Source organism: Galleria mellonella, unplaced genomic scaffold (assembly GCF_026898425.1).
Source record: "Galleria mellonella isolate WM207_F2 unplaced genomic scaffold, CSIRO_AGI_GalMel_v1 utg213, whole genome shotgun sequence".
NCBI lineage: Eukaryota > Metazoa > Arthropoda > Insecta > Lepidoptera > Pyralidae > Galleria > Galleria mellonella.
In genome coordinates, this window is record NW_026442039.1 from 7,903,330 (window position 1) to 7,926,518 (window position 23,189).

Consider the following 23,189-nt stretch of genomic DNA (forward strand, 5'->3'; position numbering starts at 1 on the left):
GTACGTCGTATAGCTCCCAGTGTACAGTACAACAGAGATACGCCTACATTTACTTGGTAATAATACCATATCAATCAATGCTATGCTTTTTTTTTTTTATTTACAGTGTGTTATAAATATGGCTTTACAAAACTAAACCAGGAATGAAAAATGTAAACCTATAAACATAACAGAAAAATTGAGATAAGACGAAATATCTTCACTGTTTTAAATTACTTAGAAAAACACAATTTTTTTATTCATCCGATTCTTTTGCTTCGTTCCGCGATTACGTCGCCAATTCTGAGCCGATTCTTACGATTCTTGTTGCAATCAATTAGATTTACTTTTTTTTATACCACTGAGGTTTCAAACAAGCATACGGCCTACCTGATGATAAGCGGTTACCGTAGCCTATGAACGCCTGCAATACCAGAGGTATTACACGCGCGTTGCCGACCCTGAAAAAACCTCTTTACCTACCTTTTAAAGAAATCCATGCTGTTCATTGCTGTAGTGCTTAGGAAAGTAGTAAGCTTGGTAGGGAGCTTATTCCATAACCTGAGCCCTTGTGGGAGAAAACATCTCTGAAACCGCGTTGTACGCGACCATTTAGGCTGTAGGGTATGAGGGTGAACTCCCTGTCGATGGCGAGCCGTGAAAAAATCAAAATCCATTCCTTAAAACTAGTGTTAGTAATCAAATTGTGTCTTTATTTTGCTAGATTTTTTTAAATTACCATTACTACTACATAATACAAGGTATACACACATATCTATTATTATGTTTTTTATTTAATGAGTGATAATGGTGTAGTTACCCCGCCCGCGCTATCGGTATACACTGGCCGGGCACCAGTGAAGGGTGATAGGTGAGGATAAAGCAGGTCAGTTAGCCCATCGTGACGAATTCAACTAGAATTGTTCACAGTGGTTCCCAGGGGGAACCACGTGGAGGTCGACTTAATAGGGTATATTGCTAGCAATGGGACTGGCAAACTCCATTGCTAACAATCCCTTTCCCCCCTCTATTATGTATTGATGAAATTATTATTTTTTTTTTTTGATTTTTAACAATATAAAGATTTTAAATTTTGGTAATATTTTTTTTTATTTATTAAGAAAAAAACATTTTTGAGACCCTATTAATGAATAACTAACCCTAGTTTTAAGGAATGGATTTCATTAATAAACACTGTATATTTGTTCTACCTTCAGGACTTTACTATTTTATGTATATATTTTTTTATTTTACAAAATGTATTCAAATGTGAATATAAAAATACCAGAAGTTCTCACAAAACGATAAATAACGAAGTAATCTTTAAACCTCTCGCAATCAGACTGCCAACAGTGTCCGGCAACTGTCAACTTTATTCCAATACATTAAAGGCGACATTGTCGGCTGCTATTTTTTGCTCCATCTAGCCTGTTAAGTAATATAATATCCCCGTGACATTTTCCATCTGTATGCAAATGCACCGGCGACGAGACAAGAACGGGACGGGGCTGAGGCCGCGACGAGTTCGGAATGAAAACGTCTTTAAATACAAGTAATGTCTGCATAGCCATTAACAATGCTTGACAATGTTGACAGTTTGGTCTTATATGGAGTCTCGTATTATAAATACAGCTTATAAACTTGATAAGTCGACTCTTATACAGTTATTAAAGCTGCTTAGATCATGGGATTTTTAAACTTTTTAAAAGTTTTTAAATTTAAACTGATGTTATAAACAGGAAAGATTTCATTTTTTTGGGTGTAATGAAATGAAATTTTGTCACGGATTTTGAGAAAAGTAACCGCTTCTAGTGTACCACTTCAAGAACACAACTATGAAAATTGCATTCGTCTTGGTGTAATAGTTTTTACGTGATTACAGAACAAACATACAGACAAACATTCTAGAACTTACCGTTTTGGCTTCTAATGCCCTTATTAAAATCCCACTATGATTTCCTAAATAATTCCTATGTACAGACATAGTTTTGATACAATTTTGTTATTAGTATGGAAGCCAGTTTGATATCGGTCTTAAATCGCCAGCATGTACACCTATTTTTTTTTTTATTTATATAATTTCTATGTATTTAAGTATTGTTTTGTAATGCTCTTAGTGTTAGTTATATCAATGTTAGTTATATAAACATATTTATCATTCTTATTAATATATAAATAAATATAAATTAAAATATTAAAAAAAAAATTATAAAAAAAAAAAACAAGATTTAAAAACCCAAGCACTTTATTCACATTGTCTAACAAAAACCGTGATAAGTTAAATACTTATCAAAGATAAAAAAAATAGGAGAAGATATTATTATAATAATCTATTAAGATTTAATTTTAATTTTAAAATAACAATAGTCAATCAAAAACAATCTTGAACGTTAATTTTGGGAAAACACTTAAACTCCCAATAGACAAACGCTGCTGTCTACTTAGTGCATCAAGTGAGCGAATTGAATGAGGGCCCATCGGGAGTAAACAAGAATTGATCGCGTCATTTATAACGGAGCGATTTAGATAGCCCGCGCGACGCGCCGCCATCACTCACGGGCCGCGGCGGACGCGGGACGAGCGCGAGACGGGCGCGGGACGGGCGCGGGCCCCGCGCGGGACGCGTACGTGAGACGCGCGCCGAGTCAGTGTAGTGTAGGGATGCACGTAGTTGGCAAAATATCGATACAACATAGACAAGTGATACATTAGTGGCTGCAGCGTATGTGTGCATGAGATAGAGCAAAAGCGAAACAGAAGCATCCTGCGTTTTGCTTTTTAAGTGTGCGTTAACAATAACAAATGTGTTATATTAATTATATCTATATTTGTTTGCTACTTCTATAAAGGAACTGCTCTCTAGACAAATGGCAAGCGAATTCTCCGATGGCATCAACATCGCTAGTTCGTGAGATAGAATGAGATAGCAACGCCGGATGTCTCATTCTAACTCACGGACTCACACAAGGACAACACACTAACTTATCTAGAGGGCCAGTGGTATTTATATTTAATATTGTTAACTTAATAATAATCCAATAATCCTGTTTTAGATTGCTTAGATTAATACAGGATTTCTGAAATCTAGCTAATTATTATAACTTCTAACCAGCATTGATAGCACATAAATATATTAATATGTCGATATTTTTCCTATAATACTGATATTGTGATACTGAAATAAAAATTTACATGTCTGTATACGAGCTGACTATATTGTATAAATGTAATATAATTAAAACTTTATATAATACCGCATTTTGCAAATAAATAATTCGAATTGATTAAAGATCCCAGTATCGATATTAAATTATGTATATTTTAGTCCTTGATGCCGATAATATCGACAAATACCGCTCCCCCCTGGGCCGGCGGCGAGGGAGCGCGTCAAACATCTTCCCGTTATTGTTTTTTTACTCTCCTGAATTATGTCCTCAATGTGGCTCTGTGCGTTATGTGCGCGATTACGCGGCCGCGCTGCGGTGCGATTGACTTTTTGTAAGTTGATCGGTTTATCGCCGCTTGTTTTTTCTGCTCCATCCTGGAATGTAATGGATGTGTTTTATTTCTGTACTTTTTAAAGATATTACTCTGTTTTTGGGTGAAGTTATAAAGGCCTCAATTATAATGTTTTTATATTTTTCTCATTACGGATTAATCCTACGTATATTATTTTTAGACAGCAATTCTAGATAAGAAATCGTAAGAATAAGCTCGCATCGTAAAGCTCGCTGTGACTTACAAATCTTTCACATCATATTTCCATAATCATATTTCACCAAAATTACGCCGTATATTCTTATATATTATTACTATGCGAAATTATGACAATTATTATTAAATCAGCCATTAACTGTCCACTGCTGGACATAGGCTTCCCTCATAAGGGAGGTTTGGTATTAGTTGCCACGTTTCGCAAGTGGGTTAGCAACCGCAGTTAGGCTTTAGGGATGTTTTAAGAGCTGCTGCTCATCCCTTGGTCAATAAGCTTCCTTAGTTGCGTCTTACGACACCCACAGGATAAGAAGGGATAGCCCATTCTATGCTGGGACCAGAAGGCTTAACAAATATGCGTATACTTTCTTAATAATATTATTTAACAATGTTAATTGAAAGTTCAGTAAATTTTGTAAATTTTACTATTTACATAAAGCAGTTTACTGTACATATCATTTTTCTTTTTTACCATAGATTAAACAACATGCAAACGAATGTATCGAAAGAATAATAATCAACGGTGAACGCCGCTCCATCATTTCATCACATTTAGAAATAGCAAAAACGTCTTTATTGATATTTTCGTTTACCGTTTATCTAGAGCCTTACCTGTGCCATATTATCTCAATTATTAATATGAATACAGCCAGCAAAATAAGTAGAAAGAACAAAAAGAAGGCAGGAGCAGCTTGGCCGAGGGCGAGCGCGCGCGGAGTGCTCCCCGAGCACGCGGGCGTGACGGCGGCGACTCGTGCGCGTGACGCTGTGTAGTGCCCGCGCTCGAATAAACGCATAAGACTGTCAAAAAAATTTTATTTTTTAAAGTTAAATAAGAAGATGTAATACCTCCTTATCCATAAGAAGGTCAAATCTCCTATAAACCTATTTTAGCTATAGAAATATTTTTCTTTTTTGCGTTAATTTCGTAATTTAAAAGCCAGTGACAAGATACTAATAGTTGAAATAGACTTGTAGGATATTTTAGTTTTTGTGAATAAGAGGGTTGCTCCACTCTCCTATTGGTTACTCTGACTCTATAAACTGTATAGCGCTGGAACTAATTGCTTAAATTCATACAAACTTTCCTTATCAAAAATGTATGATACTGAATCCATAGTAGTAGGTTCTTACTTTGGAGGATCTGTAAGATTCAGAGGGTCCACTGCTGGATATAGGCCTCCTCCATAGATCATTGGGGAGTTTTACAGTAGTTGCCATGCTTGGCAGGTGGGTTGGCAACCGCAATCAGGACTTTGATGATATTTTAAGAGGGACGCTGGTGCCTCCTCTCCGCTGGTATTCCTCGATTATAAGCTCCCTTAATTTTCTCTTAAGACTCCCACGGGAAAGGAAGAGGTGGTCCATTTTATTCCGGGAGCTACACGGCAATGTTTATTTTTTGATGGGTGAAAATGGTATGGTAACCCCACCTTCGCTAACGGGATACGATGGCGGAGCACCAGTGAAGGGTGATAGATGAGAATAAAAACAGGCCAGTTAGCCCATCATGATGAATTCATCAGGAATTAACCATGAAAGTTTCCAGGGAGAACCGCGAGGAGATCGACCTGGTTGGATATATTACTAGCAATGGGATTCTCAGTCTCCATTACTAACAATCCCTTTCCCCCCACACGGCAATATTTCCTACATAACCAGCTGCAATTTACCTCCATATAAAGAACTCCTTATAAGGGCTCTGCTTCTGCGCCATAATGTAGACATACGCTGGCGCCATCATTTGCAGGGATCCCAGTGCACACAGCTCCCGGTCTTCGAAGGTTTTCGATATCACTTGATTGGCTGTATACGGCTCAGTATGGTAAGCAAACCCTGGCAAAAGGACAAATAGAAACTTGAAGGTGCTGTTGTGTTATGGTTTCGTGATTGACCATAATTTTACATAATTTTAAGTTATGGCACCTCTGTCCCATTCGTGTTTCTACCGTGAAGAAGTTGTATTTGCATGGCTGTGTTTCGGTTTGAAGGGTGGGATATGGTGTGAAATTACTGGGTACAGAGGAATAACACTTGAGTCCTCAGGAATGGCAACGCATGGGGGGTATCATGGGCGAAACAGTACACTCTGTTATGTCCATGGTACTGCTCATGTCTATAGGCGACGATTACCACTTTCCATCAGGTGGGCCGTCAGCTTGTTTGCCATTCTAAGTTGTATAAAAGAAAAATCGCAATCAATATGAAATTAATACAAAAGAAAATCCCTTACAAATACAAAAAGAAATTTCAAAATTGATAACATATCACATACGAATACAGGGGAATATAAAACGTCTCTGTTATGAAGTCACATGAGACTACAGTTTGACTTAATCCCTTTGCCCCTTTCACTATCACTTGTATTCACTATCACGCCTATTTACCTTAATTTCCACTTTACCGAGCCCTTGCAATCTCATTATGTAAAACTTAATACGTACAACTGCGCAGTATCCGTAAATGTATTCATACCTCAAATCGTTTCGTATTAAACTGGCTAATCCCTAAATCATATTATTCCGCTACTCACAATAACCGAATGCTATTAATCTTTAAGCCTACGATTGTTCCTTGCAGTGTCGTCAACTTCAAAGCGAATGAAGTAAAGGTAAATGTGTAAGGAAAGCGCCCTTTGGCACGTGGTTCTCATTGCCTACCTTATAATGTGCCTTGTGTGAATACAGAGAATGAGAGGGGGGGGGGGGGTGTTAGTAATGTGGACTACTAGTCCCTAGCAATAGTCGGCCTCCACGTAGTTCCCCCTGGAAAACAATGTATTGAATTCCACGTGTATACTTCACGATGAGCTAACTGACTTGCCTTTTCGTTCTCACCTATCATCCCTCACTGGTGCTCCGCCAGCGTTTCCCGTTAGCACAGGTGGGGATACCATTCCATTATCATCCAATGAAAAAGTAGCCATGTTTCGAAGTAAAAGGTCATTTCATTTTTAAATTACAGGACAGATATGAGTTTACATCTGGCCGCAAAACACGACAGATGGCTTTTTATGTAACTTTTGCCGGCCGCTGCCCGCTTGTATGTGTCCAGTTTTGGGAAATAGGTATTTTGTTGATGATTGATTGACTGATTGACAGACCGTCAGACTGACTGACTGACTGACAGATTAACTGACTGACTAAATTATTGACTGACTAATTGAATGACTGATTGATTGACTGACTGATTGACTGACTAACTGATTGACTGACTGATGGACGGACTGAGTAACTGTCTGACTAAATTATTGACTGACTAATTGAATGACTGATTGATTGATTGACTGACTGACTGACTGACTGACTGACTGATTGACTAATTGACTGACTGATTGAGTGACTGATGGACTGACTGATGGACTGATTGACTGACTCACTGGTGGACTGATTGATTGATTGACTGACTGACTGACTGATTGAGTGACTGGTGGACTGATTGACTGGCTGACTGATTGACTGACTCACTGATGGACTGATTGACCGATTGGTTGACTGATTGATTGATTGATTGATTGACAGATAGATAGACAGACAGACTGAGAGGGACAGAGGTCCCCAGCAATCGACTTTTGTACAAAGTCTCCATCTGGTGGTTAACGATATAGAGTTATCACCTGACAAAAAGTACTATATTGAGTTCAGATCTATAATCCAATTACTCATTTAAATAATTTTTAATTTTAAATGAAACTTTCTGTGCATCAAAATAGTTGAAACTATTCGCTTTATTTGCCTGATTAAATCAAATAGTACATTACTGCAGCGGCCAGCAACTGAGGCATTGATGGACGAACGTGCAAATCCATCAATGCCTAGTTGTGGCCAAGACTTGTATAGTACTTTTCTCAAACAATGCGCGGAAATCAAAAACCACAATTTTACTTTTTAAATTCAATGACGAATAAGGAACAATAATAATTTTTAACGCGCCATAATGTTCCTTTGTTTTTTTTCTCAATAAACAGCTTTCTATTTGCAAGCCAGTTCAAAATTTTAATAAAACCTTGTATTAGTGACCTCCTTGATAGGCGTGTTTCGAAGTAAAATGTCATTCCATTTTTAAATTACAGGACAGATATGAGTTTACATAGTAATTTATCTGGCCGCAAAACACGACAGATATGACTTTTCATACAACTTTTACAAAAAAATGTATACTTGCCACCCTTCCGTACAAGTTCAATGCCATCCTCGACGCGTTGCATCAGTGGCACAGTTCGTTTGGCACGCGTTACCTTCTTCTCTCTCAGCTCGTCTTCTTTAACATTTTTGTAACCACTGTAGTAGAAGAAACCCGGATTCTGTATTCAGAAAAGAAAAAATGTTTGGGCATGTTACACGTGATCTAGTCCAAAACTAAGCAGAGCTTTTAATATAATATATATTTTTTTATAAATACATAGGTACATAGTATACGCAGTGTAGGCCGACCCCCCCACTTAATAGAGTGACGACCTAAAATGCATTGCAGGGAGTTAATGGATGCAGGTGGCTCAGGACCGTTCCTTATGTCAGGACTGTATCTCGGGACAGTCTATGTCGGAGGCCTATTCCCAGCAGTGGACGGATAATGGCTGAAATAATGATGCAGAACTTTCGACCTTTGAAACGAAACGAACCTTTGACCATCAGATGATGAGACTGTATTAAACTGCTACACTACTAACATCATTATAAAACAAGTGCATTATAATGTTATATCTTGTATTTATTTTTTGCGTAGGTAGATATTCTGAACTAATTTTAGATTTAACTTCAATATTCAATTTAATTTTATTTTTAAATTTGTTTTACTCAATATATAAAATACGTTTATGCTGCAAAGAAATAGCGTAAATCCTGACAGACCTATACTTACTACAATACTACCTAGCGGCGCAACCGCATGAAGTTAGCGCAAGTAGTGTGTCGTATTGGTCTGGGATAGTTTGTAGGATCATCTGCTGTTATGTTCGCACAATATACCTACAGTGCGAGTATTATAGCGGATGCACCATATTACTATTACTATAAAGTATGGTTTTGCTTGCTTAACGGATGCTTATGTTTTACGCTGTCGATAACTATAATTGGCTAGCGTGTAGTATTTTTTTTTTATGGGTGAAAATGGTATGGTAGCCCCGCCTGCGCTAACGGGATACGCTGGCGGAGCACCAGTGAAGGGCGATAGATGAGAATGAAAACAGGCCAGTTAGCCCATCATGATGAACTCATCAGAAATTAACCATGATAGTTTCCAGGCGGAACCGCGTGAAGGTAAACCTGGTTGGGTATATTGCTAGCAATGAGATTCTCAGTCTCCATTACTAACGATCCCTTTCCCCCCAGCGTGTAGTAATTGTAATGTAATATGTATTGAATTTTGTAAAAAGCTGTTATTATCCCAAATAAAATTAATTAATTAATTAATTAATGTAGTAAAGTCAACAGTCTCCACCGGCCACTAACGCACAAATAAATAGTACAAATGCAATACATTTAATATTTCCATTTTGTACAAATAACTGGCGCGTAATTAAGCTGTCAAATTTATTAGTTCACAACTTTTTAATTGCCGACACTGTAACTGAAGTAAATCCAATTTGATTCAATACACTCACAACTAACAAGTCAATATTATATATATAGTTTTCAATATACAGAATGTTTTCTTTCTAAAGTCGAAACGTTCTAATTAACACAAATTAAGAAATAGTTATTGGTACGATAACTAAAACATTGAATTTTTTTATACAACTTAGAATGACAAACAAGCTGACGGCCCACCTGATGAAAAGTGGTAACCGTCGCCTACAGACATAAGGGCATCACAGAATATTCTGTCATACCCCTAGTACCCTATATGCATTGTCTTTTTTTTCTTAATGGGTGATAATGGAATGGTAAATCCACCCGCGCTGTCGGTATACACCGGCGGGGCGCCAGTGAAGGATGATAGGTGAAGATGAAGCAGGTCAGTCAGCCCATCGTGACGAATTCGACAAGAATTGTTCACGATGGTTTCCAGGGGGAACCTCGTGGAGGTCGACCTAATAGAGCATATTGCTAGCAATGAGGCTGATAAACTCCATTGCTAACAATCCCTTTGCACAACCCCCTATGCATTGTAATTTTTAAGGACTATCTTCTTATGGTATCCTCTAATTTCACTTTACAGCAAAAAGAGCAACGGGAAGTAATTGCTAGTAATGAGGTCTAGCAACTCCTTTGTTAACAATATATCCTATTAGATCGACCTCCACGCAGTTTTCTCTGGAAAGCATCACGGCTATTTCTTGTTTAATTCGTCATGATGGGCTAAATGTTTTGTTTTTGTTTTATACAACTTAGAATAGCAAACAAGCTGAAAGTCCACCTGATGGAAAGTGATAACAGTCACCTATAGATATGAGCAGTACCATGGACATAACAGAGTATACTGTTTCGCCCATGATACCTCCCATGCGTTGCCATTTCTGAGGACTCAAGTGTTATTCCTCTGTACCCAGTAAATTCACGCCATATCCGACCCTTCAAACCGAAACACAGTCATGCAAACACAACTGCAAACACACCAAAAATGATATGCTTTTATTCCTCACTAGTGCCTCGTCAGTGTATACCGACATAGGTCGACAGGGATTACCATTCCATGTTCACTCATTCGAAAATCAGTTAAAAATATACAAGGACTTACATCCAGCCAGCCCCTGGTATAGCCTATATCCTCAAAGATGAGCTGCAGGTCGCTGTTTATGAGGCCGTCCATCGTGGCAATGGTGGGAGCTGCAGCATTCAGCAGCCAGGAGACCACGCTGCTGGTATAGTAGTTGTAAAGCAGCATACTCGTCAGACCTATTACCAGTAGTGTTACCCGACGACCTGATCAAGTATTTTTTATGTAGAATTTATTAAATACCTAGTTTCGTACCCTATCTAGGTAGATAGACCGCACGAATGCTAAAGTTTAATGAGTTAAGGGGCCGCCTTAAAATCAACGCTCTATAGGTACATCTCGCTGGAGATGTGCATATATATAGCAACAGCTCAGGCGGATCACGTTACCAGCAAAATGATTTTTTTTTCTATATTTATTGTTGTTATTTTTACCTGTAATTATTATTGTTGTTGGCAATAAAGAATCTATCTACATAGATTAGTGCACTATACCCTGATCTATTGAATAACTTTCTATGTAATTTATATTTTATATCTTTTATTTGTTAAAAATCTTTATGACACATAATTTAGATTGGACACATTAAACGATTTAATGTACAATGGCGGACTTATTCCACAGAGGGATCTCTTACAGTCAACCTTTGAGAGGCTGGAAGAAAATTATAGAATGTTCAAGGGTAAAAATAAAAATAAACTCATTAATACCTAGTTAAAATTGAACATATAATACAATAAAAAATAACTGTATATACCTTCATATGTAAATAATAACATAACCTACATAAATATATATATATATATATATATATATATATATATATATATATATATATATATATATATATATATATATATATATATATATATATATATATATATATATATATATATATATATTAACAACACATACATAGATTAATACTTAATATTCACAATTAATGAAAAAGTTTTTTAAATATTTGGAAATTGTAAATATTTACTATATTGTTTATATTTTTTTATGAACAATCTTCAGAAACGACAAGTAGGTCCTAAGTTCATAAAATACATAAAATACACACATATCGTTAAAAATGATCATAAATTTTATTTATTTTTCTTATTCACAGAAGAGAGGATTTAATACGTTTGAATTTAGAAAACTTTGTTTAGAAAAAAAAATTGTTGCATATATCTAGCTACAAACTGTCAAATATTTTATTTGCCAGTTTGTAACTAGTGGGAGGACACATTTATTAATATTTTATCTAGTATAACAGGTAAACTTCACTCACCTTGACTAGAAAATCTTTCTTCGAGTGTTTGAAAATCATCGTATGCTGGGAAAAGAAAATGATATTGCATTATACACTATATTACAATATACTAATAATAAATATTAGTTTTTAATATAAAAATACTATATTAGAATGTATGTTTATTTTAAATACAAATTAATTATACTTGTACGTATGTAATTTACTTCTTAATCTGCCATCGAGCATCTTTGCATATTCTAAAGGTGACTGTTTAGCTTTAAGTCCGTCTTTTGGTCACACACACATCACATTTTATCGGTCAATAGAGTTTAAATAAATAAAGTAATAAATACTACAGGTATATAGTATAGAGAGCCGTAAATTTCTGATAATAAGACTTTATACAAAAGTCAATTGCTTGGGTACCTCTATCCCATTCGTGTTTCAACCGTGAAGTAGTTGTGTTTGCATGGCTGTGTTTCGGTTTGAAGGGTGGGATATGGCGTGAATTTACTGGGTACAGAGGAATAACACCTGAGTCCTCAGGAATGGCAACGCATGGGGGGTATCATGGGCGAAACAGTATACTCTGTTATGTCCATGCTACTGCTCATGTCTATAGGCGACGGTTACCACTTTTCATCAGGTGGGCCGTCAGCTTGTTTGCCATTCTAAGTTGTATAAAAAAAATAAAATAAAAAAAAATCCAAAATGAGCTTATACTATGAATACTAAACAGTCGATGGCCATATAGAATTTGAAAACACACGAACCAAAATAAAAACATAGACTTATGAATACAAAATGTTGGGGGGAAAGGGATTGTTAGTAATGACATAGCAATGGTGCTAGCAATATGCTCAGGTCAACCTCCACGCGGTTCCCCCTAGAAACCATCATGGTTAAGTCTTGTCGAATTCATCATGGTGGGCCAACTGACCTGCATTCATTCTCACCTATCGTCTTCCACTGATGCCTCGTCGGTGTACACCGATAGCGCGGGCAGGTTTACCATTCCATTTTCATCATTAAAAAAAAATACAAAATGTTTGTATTTTATCGGATTCGAACCCACGATCATTAGAAGATGAGGTGGTATGTGTCATGTCACTTATTACTTACTTATTCTAATCATTTATAAAGGCGCAAGTTTGTGAGAATGTATAAATGGATAATGTCACTCTTTCATACAAAAATTACTGAACAGATTTGAACAAAAATTGGTGCACGTATAGGTTATATTCTAACTTAAAATATAAAATACTTTATATAACGATACACGCGAGCGTAGCCACAGGATATAGTTAATTATACTACATTACTTATATCAATAATACCTTGTTGACAGATCGCTGCCAGAACACTGAAGAATGCATATATCGCAGCCTGTGGTCTACTTTCGAACAAAGATGCAACTGTAAGCACCAAGACGCAGAGTATACCAGCAGCAAAGGAGCCCCACCACACCCCGGCCGAGAGAGGGGACAAGAAGCGGTTTTCATAGTCACCCACGCCTTTATCCGGGATCAGATAATAAAACTTAGTTCTGTAATAAAAAATTCTATTATTAACTGAAACTCATTGAATATCTCACGAAATATTAAAAGATTGAGTTCCACAAAGACGAATTAAAAAAAAAACGAATTCAAGTATAGCAAAAGTGTGCGTTTTTCAAGGCACTTTCTTCCACGCAAAACAACTCTTTGGAATCAACTTCCAGCAGCAGTATTTCCGAACCGATACGACATCATAACCTTCAAGAAAAGAGCATATTCCTTTTTGAAAGGCCGGCAGCACACCTGCAATGCCGCTGGTGTTGTCGAGGATCATGGGCGGCGGTAGTCACTTACCATCAGGTGAACCGCATGATTAATTATTGAAGTTATAAAGAATCTGTTACAATTAGGTACTATATAAATAGTATAAAAATAAAAAAAAAAATTGCAGTTGCAATAAACTTGGACAATTAGATAAGATAGACAAACAACACCCGTTCACGAGTATGACGAGTAGTTAAATACCTTCGCAATCATAAATAACACGTGAAGAGACTCACTCGAGATTCGTCGCAGGAGGATAAAAGATGTCTACCCACTCGAGCCATTTCGGGAAGATCCTGGCGCAAGTACACGAAATGTCTTGTTCGCCCCAAAACAACGTATTGGTGACTGCCTGTACAAAATATAAATATAATACATACTTGTACAACTGGCAATACTTGCTATTAACTTTAAAACCGAACTACTGATTTTGATGATTTTTCTTAGGGACAAAACTACAAGTATAAATATATCAGAGACTTTTTTCGACGTAGTAATTTTTTTAATGAATGATAATGGAATGATAACCCCACCTGCGCTATCGGTATACGTTGGCGGGGCACGAGTGAGGGATGATAGGTGAGAATAAAAAGGTAGGTCAGTTAGCCAATCGTGATGAACACACCTGGAATTCAGCACGATGATTTCCAGGGGGAACCACGTGGAGGTCGACCTAATAACGGATATTGCTAGCAATAGGACTGGTAGTTCGCATTACTATTATTATTAATCCCTTTCCCCCTCGACGTAACGTTATTCGTAGTTTGAGTACGGACTGACTAGCGATCTAATAATTTGCCTGAGGATGTCTCGTTTAGAGGGGAAACACGTGTCGCAAAACGTGCGTAAACAAAATAGCAGTCGGAGATTAATTGCTAATATGGAAGGTTGCGATACTTCTGCTAGTAATAGTGGTGGTCAAACGTCGAGTGTTGGCAATCACACGCATACTAATGGTAACGGACTTGAAACAAACATAATAAAATTACAACCGAAATTTGGATCTTCTCCTTTATTTAAAATCGATTAATACGATACCATTCATCCTTACCAATGTTAATGAATAAATACAAACAATGAAGTTTGAAAATAACAAATCACAGAACAAATAACATTACCTTTGTAGAGTTTCTCGCGGGTTCTCCGATCCATCGTCCGACTATCGTATAATTGAATCTGCAAACATCATTATACATATGTATCAGTCAATATTAAGAAGAGACTGGACAGACTACGCGAGCTGTCAAACGAAGACGCCGCTCACTTCAGTCCAGTCGTGACCGCGACGTTGTGCAATCCACGTCGAAATGGCGACAATAAAGAAGAAGGTATGTAGGTACTATTTACCTATAAAAGCTTTTGATGTAAAAACGTTAAGTGCCAATTGTGTATTTAAAATATTTTACATATTATCCACTCGTACCGTGGATCCCTACGTAACCGAGGTTAGACTTGACTAGTTTACCAAGGGAGACTGTATAAAAGTCGTTTGCTTGTGCACCTCTGTCGCATTCATGTTTCTACTGTAAAGCAGTTGTGTTTGCTTGGCTGTGTTTCAGTTTGAAGGGTAGAATATGGCAGTGAATTTACAAAGTACAGAGAAATAACACCTGAGTCCTTAGGAATGGCAACGCATGGGGGGTGTCATGGGCGAAACAGTATACCTGAAATTGTGTTGCTCCATCAGAAGTTTCAGCAACTGCGCAACTATTTTGGTCATGGACGATATTCCCGCTGTGTACTGAATGTCGGTTAACATCTCCGGGTAGAATGTATTGGGACGGTCTCGAATCTATATAAATATTGCATAAACATATAGAAAGAATAATTATTTGATACTATATATACTATTTTTTATATTATATATTTTTATACTATATATACATGACCTTTCAGGTTTTCAAAATTGGAACGGACTCGCAAAACAAAACTTCAACGCATTACATTAAATTTATATTACATCAACGCTTCAAATTATTATCTATTTTTATTTACCCTAGTTAAACCGCTTCAAATACTAGGTGTATTTATTCATCATCATCATCATCATCATCATCATCCGTTCATCATCAAAACGCAAACGCACATCATTAACATAATTTTTGGTATAATAACATATAGAAAGAATAATTATTTGATACTATATATACTATTTTTTATATTCGTAAAATTAAAAAAGTACTGTATATGAAATGTATAGTACAAAAGTATTTCTTTTTCAAGAGGAAAAGGCTTTATTGATAGACTTAACAGAGAAGTGAAGCCGTTTAAAATAGAATAAACAAGATATCGTACAAACACACAAAAATACATCAAATCCGACATATCTTTAATACTTCGAAAATTTAATATCTTGCTTCCTACGTAAAAACTTCCATTTTTATTATATCTACATTACTTATGGAACTTAATAAGTTCTATTGATTGCGAATTATAGTTATAATCAAAGGTGACTTATAATTATCAAACAAAAAAATATACCTCTTTCTTTTTCAAATCGCTTTTGCATTTGAAGTCACAGGTTATCACTCCAAGTTATGATTTATCATAATCAATTTTAAAAATTCTAAAATCCTGATAGTTTCTTCATAATAGTTACAAATAAGTAACTACTTGAAACCGTTTCGATTAGAAATCCTAATCGATTCCAATGTATAATTTAATATTACCACAGTTTATTACAACATGAGAAATATTTAAACGAGCAGCGCAATCCATCGGTTAACAAACCCGGCTGATTGTATTAGGAGGAGCAGTTACGGCTTTCCAATACAATTTCAATTAGTACTCACCACCGACACGGCGCGGAGCGTCAAATTGTGGAAATCCCACCGATTGTAATATTGGAATCCCTTCACAGCGAGCCTCACGCCTGCGAAATGAGAACGTGACGCCGTAACACGGATCCAACATTACATTACACCCTGTCAACTTTTGTAATATTTAATAACATGTGTCAATATAATTAAAAACACAGATTAGATATTTATGCAGAACTTTGCAAACTTGTAAAGTATATGGGTCGACAACGCGCACGTGACACCTCTAGTGTCCGTAGGTTACAATGGCCGTTTACCATCAGACGGGCTGTATGCTTGTTGGCTACCTTCGTAGTATAAATTTTTTTTTTTTTTTAATCTAGAACCTAAGAAAACAGTTCAATCGAGAAGAATAAAGAAAGAACTACAGTATACAATGTTATTATCCATTTATTTACTTCCAAATCTCTATCTCTCATAGTTTTTTTTTTCTATATTAATACAAAATGCAAAGTTTTTTTTTTATACAACTTAGAATGGCAAGCAAGCTGACGGCCCACCTGATGGAAAGTGGTAACCGTCGCCCATAGACATGAGCAGTACCATGGACATAACAGAGTATACAGTTTCGTCCATGATACCCCCCATGCGTTGCCATTTCTGAGGACTTGGGTGTTATTCCTCTGTACCCAGTAAATTCACATCATTTTATTATTATTTTTTTACAATACAAATGCATGACAAATATACCAGCACAGTACCAGAGGCCTCCGTCCAAGTACCGGCGCTTACTCGCTCCAAGTGATTTCCTTGAATCCTGCCGAAGTTGTATACATCAGTAAACAGGTAATGGGTTCCTGAAACATAATATCGTGAACAACAATGTCAAAATTAGATTTTCTACAAAATCAATCTTTTCCCCGAGGAACCTAATTTGAAAATATTAAAATGAATCTAAAGTTATCTATTGGAGTACATAGTCACCGTGCTTATATGAGAGAAATGCTGTCTTCGGAGGGGGGACAGAGATTATTAATAATGGGGTCTAACATCCCCGTTGCGAACAATATAACCTACCAGGTCGACCTCCACTCAGTTTCCCCCTGGAAACCATCGTGATTAATTCTTGTGAAATTCGTCATGATGAACTAACTGGCCAGTTTTTATCCTCACCTTTCACCTCTCACTGGTACCTCGCCAGCGTATACCAATTGCACAGGCGAAGTAACCATTCATTTAAAAGCTGATTTTTTTATGCAACTTAGAATAGCAAACAAGCTGACGGCCCACCTGATGGTAAGTGATAACCGTCGCTTATAGACATGAACAGTACCGTGGACATAACAGAGTATACTGTTTCTCCCGTGATACCCGTCATGCGCTGCCATTGAATAAACAAATGAATGATTTATTTTCTCTTCACAAAAGTTGGTATAAAGTAACAACTTGAGGTACAATTAAATATGTAAGACCAATTTTGTGAGAGACTGGTGCTTGCAGTAGGTTTTATTGGATTGCCATTTCTGAAGACTCAGGTGTTATTCCTCTGTATCCAGTAAATTCACTGCCATATCCCACCCTTCTAACCGAAACACAGCCATGCAAACACAACTGCTTCACGGTATAAACACGAATGGTACAGAGGTATCCAAGCAAACGACTTTTGTACAAAGTCTCCCTCTGGTGAGCAAAAAAGATAAAGTATAAGTTAATTGTAGATGACAGAATAGAACCTATCATGAATTTAAGTACGTAATTACCCCGATAATCAGCCACTACTATGTCCGCATTTACGCTTAAATTAAGATCACAGAAGTGTTCATTAATAAAGTCAAGTGCATTGTTTCCATTTTCATTGCTCAGTACCAGCCACACGTGCATTGCATCAAATTGTTTATATCTGGATGCCTGAAAGATAAATAATGATTAATGCGTATCTAAAAGTTCGAAACGAGGATATCCGTAAAAGAACCAAAGTAACCGACATAGCCTGAAGGGCAAGCGAGCTGAAGTGACAATAAGCTAGTCACATAGCTTGAAGAACCGTTAACCGATGGGGAAAAAAGGATCTTGAGTGGCGACCCCGTCCATTCCGGCAATTGCAGTATGTACTATACTGCATCCTACCCCGCTACCCCCTCCCCCGCCCTCCACTAGATAAAATGACGACCTCAAATACATTGCAGGGAGTCAGTGGATGCAAGTGACTCAAGACAGTTTCTAACGGCAATCTATGGGGTGGCCTATGTTCAGCGTTGACAGAAACTTACCTCATTTAGAATAGGTATTATATTGTCACAATTTCCATCTAGAAGAACACCAACAGAGACTTTCCGATACGTTAAAAAAATTGGCTTGTATGTAGTATCTTCTCTGATATCTTTCACTGATATTCTTATGTCGTGCTCGAATAATTTTCTTACCAGTTGCATATTATCTGGAATGTTAACATCATCATACTGATCATCTAGTAATTTGGTATTTAAATCAACCGAAAAGTCTTTAAAATTAAGTCTTTTTTCCTAAATTCTATTATAACATTTACAGATCCACCTATTGATATAGTAACATTTTTGCAGATTTTTACCATTATGGTAACCGTAACTCTCGACATTTTTTATGCCATGCCTACATTTCGCCGAGCAATCTGGATAGTATAACTTATTTGAGGATCAATTTACTACTATCACTTGAGTTCATTACATTCTTTAATTTACTATTTACGAACGCTACATACGAAATAACCACGTTTAAAGTACATAACTTGAGATAGTATCATTCTCAAATAATTTGGTTAAAAGTTTGTAATTTTCATATTGAAACATGTTCGTATAAAATTAAAGTTAGGTTATTATATATTTGTAACTGAAAATGTTTTTATAGTTTCTTTTAAATTATTCAATAACATTATTCTTTGTAATAGAAATATTTTTAAAATATATTATTTGTATAAAGTACAAATTCTCATCTGTATCTAAATGGGACTGATGGAGCTCGCGTAATCTTTTAAAGATCAAAGTTACATTTGATATTATAGTTCATGAAAAATTTTGAATTACTTTAAAATTATATGTACAATAGATGGATTTTATATAAGCCGTTACCCGCGATTTCGTTCTTGTTACCTGGTTATATGTTCGTTGACTGGGATGAAAACTCTATATCCTAGTCCATCCTACATACACGTATATAAATAATTTGGTATAAACTAAATTTCATAATAATAGATATAATATTTTAAAGCACAAACAAACACACTGACATTTATCATTTATCATCATCATCACATCATCCATAAACTGTCCACCGCCGAACTTTTTCCCAGTAGTTACTACGGTTGGCAGGCGACTTGGCAACTGTAGTTTACTTTTGGTGACGTTTTAAGAGGGTGCTACTGTCCATCTCTCGACTCTTAAGTTCCCTTAGTCATCTCTTACGACACTCACAGGAAATGAAGGGATGGTTATTTCTATGCTGGACCACACGGCAACATTTTATCACAATAGGTCCAGTAAATTTTACATGAAAAGTGAGATTTCGGGCAACAGATATTTAAGAATAAAAATAGATCTATGAAAGAATGTATGCAATATATTTCAATTCAAATCTGTTTCTATTTACTATTAATTTATTACTCACAATGTTGAATTTCACACGAGAAATAACAAACGAACTTCACATTTTTGAAGTGGAAGTAATCAGCCGCCATCCGCTCCGCTGCTGGTTTCAGGCTGATGACGTTTCTTACTGCACTGATGGTAATGGTAACCACAAGTAGAAATCCCAGGTGCTTCATATTTCCGTCCGTACAATAATTAAGACCCTTAAAATATTATTATTATTCAAAATAAAATTTATAAACACCACTTCCACCCACTGGATGGAATGTTTATTCCATCCACTTAAAGTTACACATACCAGAGGGAGACTTTGTACAAAAGTCGATTGCTTGGGTACCTCTGTCCCATTCGTGTTTCTACCGTGAAGCAGTTGTGTTTGCATGGCTGTGTTTCGGTTTGAAGGGTGAGATATGGCGTGAATTTACTGGGTACAGGGGAATAACACCTGAGTCCTCAGGAATGGCAACGCATGGGGATATCATGGGCGAAACAGTATACACTGTTATGTCCATGATACTGCTCATGTCTATAGGTGATGGTTACCACTTTCCATCAGGTGGGCCGTCAGCTTGTTTGCCATTCTAAATTGCATAAACAAAAACGTATTTAATCGTAAATCTATATAATCGTTATAGATAGATAGATAGATAGTCTTCATTATTTCCTCCAAAAGATTACAATAGCAAACTTATTATAAATATAAACAATTACAAGAAATAATCACGATGAGAAAACAATGGGCGACCTTATCGCTAAAAGCAATCTCTTCCAGGCAACCTTTGGATGGAGAGGAGAAATTATAAACAATTTTATACGTACTAACAATATTCTGAGATGCGCATTTTGTCCGTCTTTTCCCTTCCGCTGTAGATATTTACATAGTTTTAATTAAGTTGTCTGATTCAGTCTCGGGACGCGACGTCGCGTCGTTACGTACAAGTTTCATAATTTAACTGCTGCGATTCAATATTTAGTTTCGACTTGTGAAATAATCGTTTCAGTTATCTTTACATGAATTGCATTAAAAATATAAGGACAAAAAAACAATGAAAATAATAAATAAAACATATTCGGTTTACTACTAGCGTCTCTCGGATTTTTTTTTAATGAATGATAATGGAATGGTAACCCGCCTGCGTTAACGGTATACGCTGGTGGGGCACCAGTGATATGATAGGTGAGAATAAAATAGTAGGTCAGTTAGCCCGTCGTGATGAATACACCTGGAATTCAGCACGATTTCCAAGGGACTACGTGGAGGTCGACCTGACAGGATATATCCCATTGCTAGCAATATATCGCTAAGTAATTGAAAAGTGGTAACCGTAACTTATAGACATGAACAGTAATCATGAACATGACAAAGTATACTGTGTCGCCCATGATACCCTTCATGCGTTGCCATTCCTCAGGACTACGATTTTATGCCGCTACGCTATGAATCCATTAATTTTATTGTCATATCCCACCAAAACAAAACCATTGCAAACACAACTGCTTCTCGGCAAAAACACGAATGAATTAGAGGACTTTACAGAAGTCTCCCTATGAGTGTTTTATGTTTTCCGTAAATTACATAGTAAAAATAAATTTAAAAAATTTATATATAGACTTATTAATTTCTAGATCATGGGATTTTAAACACCAGAGGGCGTCTTTATACAAAAGTCGTTTGCTTGGGTACCTCTGTCCCATTTGTGTTTCAACCGTGAAGCAGTTGTGTTTGCATGGCTGTGTACGGAGGAATAACACCTGAGTCCTTTGGAATAGCAACGCATGGCGAAATAGTATACTCTGTTATGTCCATAGTACTTCTCATGTCTATAGGTGACGGTTACCACTTTCCATCAGGTGGGCCGTCAGCTTGTTTGCTATTCTAAGTTGTATAAAAAATATTTTTAGTTTTTCGTATATATAAATTGGAATAAAAAATATTAGAATAAATAATTACATATTTGCATGTACATAGGTACAGGCTATACATTTGTCAGTGTTCAATGTATGTAGTATGTAAATCAGTAATCGCTATGTAATATAATCCTGGGCATGCTCCATCAATACATTAGGTTTAAGCTTAATTAAATAGTATAACTACAAATATATACTCGTAAATATTTAAACTAAAACTTAGTTAATATATTTGGGTTTTAAACAATAATTAACTAGTAAACCATTAAAAAACCAGTTAGTTTAATTTCAAAACTACAGTACTGAACCGATTTTGATAAAATTCCTATGCGATCAATCTGTAAGTAAGTATATCCTTTCAGATAAAAAAAAATCCAAATCGGTTTACAACTGACGAATTTTTAGAGGGGAAAGGGGTTGTTAATAATGTGAATGAGCAATCTTATTACTAGCAATATACCCTATCGGGCCGATCTCCTCGCGGTTCCCCCTGGAAACCATCCTCATTGATTCAGGCGGGGATACCATTCCACGATCGTCGTTTAAAAAAAATCTATCGGAGATTTGAAACAGTAAAAAATACAATCGAATTGTGAACCTCTTTCTTTTTCAAGTCGATTGAGAATTAATTAATCTTTTATTAAACTCACTTATAATGTAACACTTAAGAAAATTAGCGTAAATTTTTGTATCAATAATTACGTATTATGAAAAAAAATTAATTATTTATTATTTTTTTCATAATACTTAAAATATCAAATATATAAAAGGCCCACCTAAAAGATGTAACCGTCACCTATAGAAAAAACAGCACCATGGTCGTCACAGAGTATTCTGTGACGCCCCTGGTACTTCTCATGCTATTGTTGATGAAAATGACTATTTTTTCTTAATCATAACCAAGATAAAACATAACTATTATAACTTTAATGCTTTTTATTGGCTTTAAATTAAAATCTAATCCCTCTTTACCGGTTTATTAAAAAATCACAGAGAAGTGTGACAATTCGCGCGAAATCCACCATAACCATATATTGCGGCGGGTCGCATGTGGCGAGTGCAGCTGACGGCCGGCGATCCGCAAATACGCACGTCGCAGGGCCGACGGCCGACGGCCGACGCGCGCGGTGCAGTTTGCATTACGTGCGAGATGCTCACCCGACCGCCACCGACCACCGACACTCTCCCAGAGAGGAGACGTTTCCAAAACTAAAACAATTTTTACCAGAGGGAGAATTTGTACAAAAGTCGATTTCTTGGGTACCTCTGTTTCATTCGTGTTTCAACCGTGAAGCAGTTGTGTTTACATGGCTGTGTTTCGGTTTCAAGGGTGGAATACGGCGTGAATTTACTGGGTGCAAAGGAATAACACCTGAGTCCTCGGGAATGGCAACGCATGGGGAGTATCATGAGCGAAACAGTATACTCTGTTATGTCCATGTAATAACATATACCACTAAGGTGGCAAACAAACTTACGGCCTACCTAA

At 36.5% G+C, this 23,189-nt stretch overlaps 1 protein-coding gene across 1 annotated transcript; it reads right to left on the reverse strand.

Moving 5' to 3' along the window:
- Positions 1–2,976: 2,976 nt before the first annotated feature.
- Positions 2,977–22,787, reverse strand: LOC113516423 (ionotropic receptor 75a). The gene is made up of 16 exons (XM_052894571.1): positions 22,673–22,787; positions 19,812–19,995; positions 18,443–18,609; positions 17,933–18,080; positions 16,934–17,029; positions 16,206–16,285; positions 15,078–15,205; positions 14,532–14,589; positions 13,650–13,765; positions 12,931–13,139; positions 11,630–11,674; positions 10,372–10,556; positions 7,858–7,996; positions 5,367–5,529; positions 4,306–4,494; positions 2,977–3,520 (listed from the first exon to the last, which is right to left on the reverse strand). Exons 2-16 carry the CDS (start codon positions 19,966–19,968, stop codon positions 3,406–3,408), a joined length of 1,995 nt encoding a protein of 664 aa, XP_052750531.1. The 5' UTR covers positions 19,969–19,995; positions 22,673–22,787; the 3' UTR covers positions 2,977–3,405.
- Between the last annotated feature and the right edge of the window lie 402 nt (positions 22,788–23,189).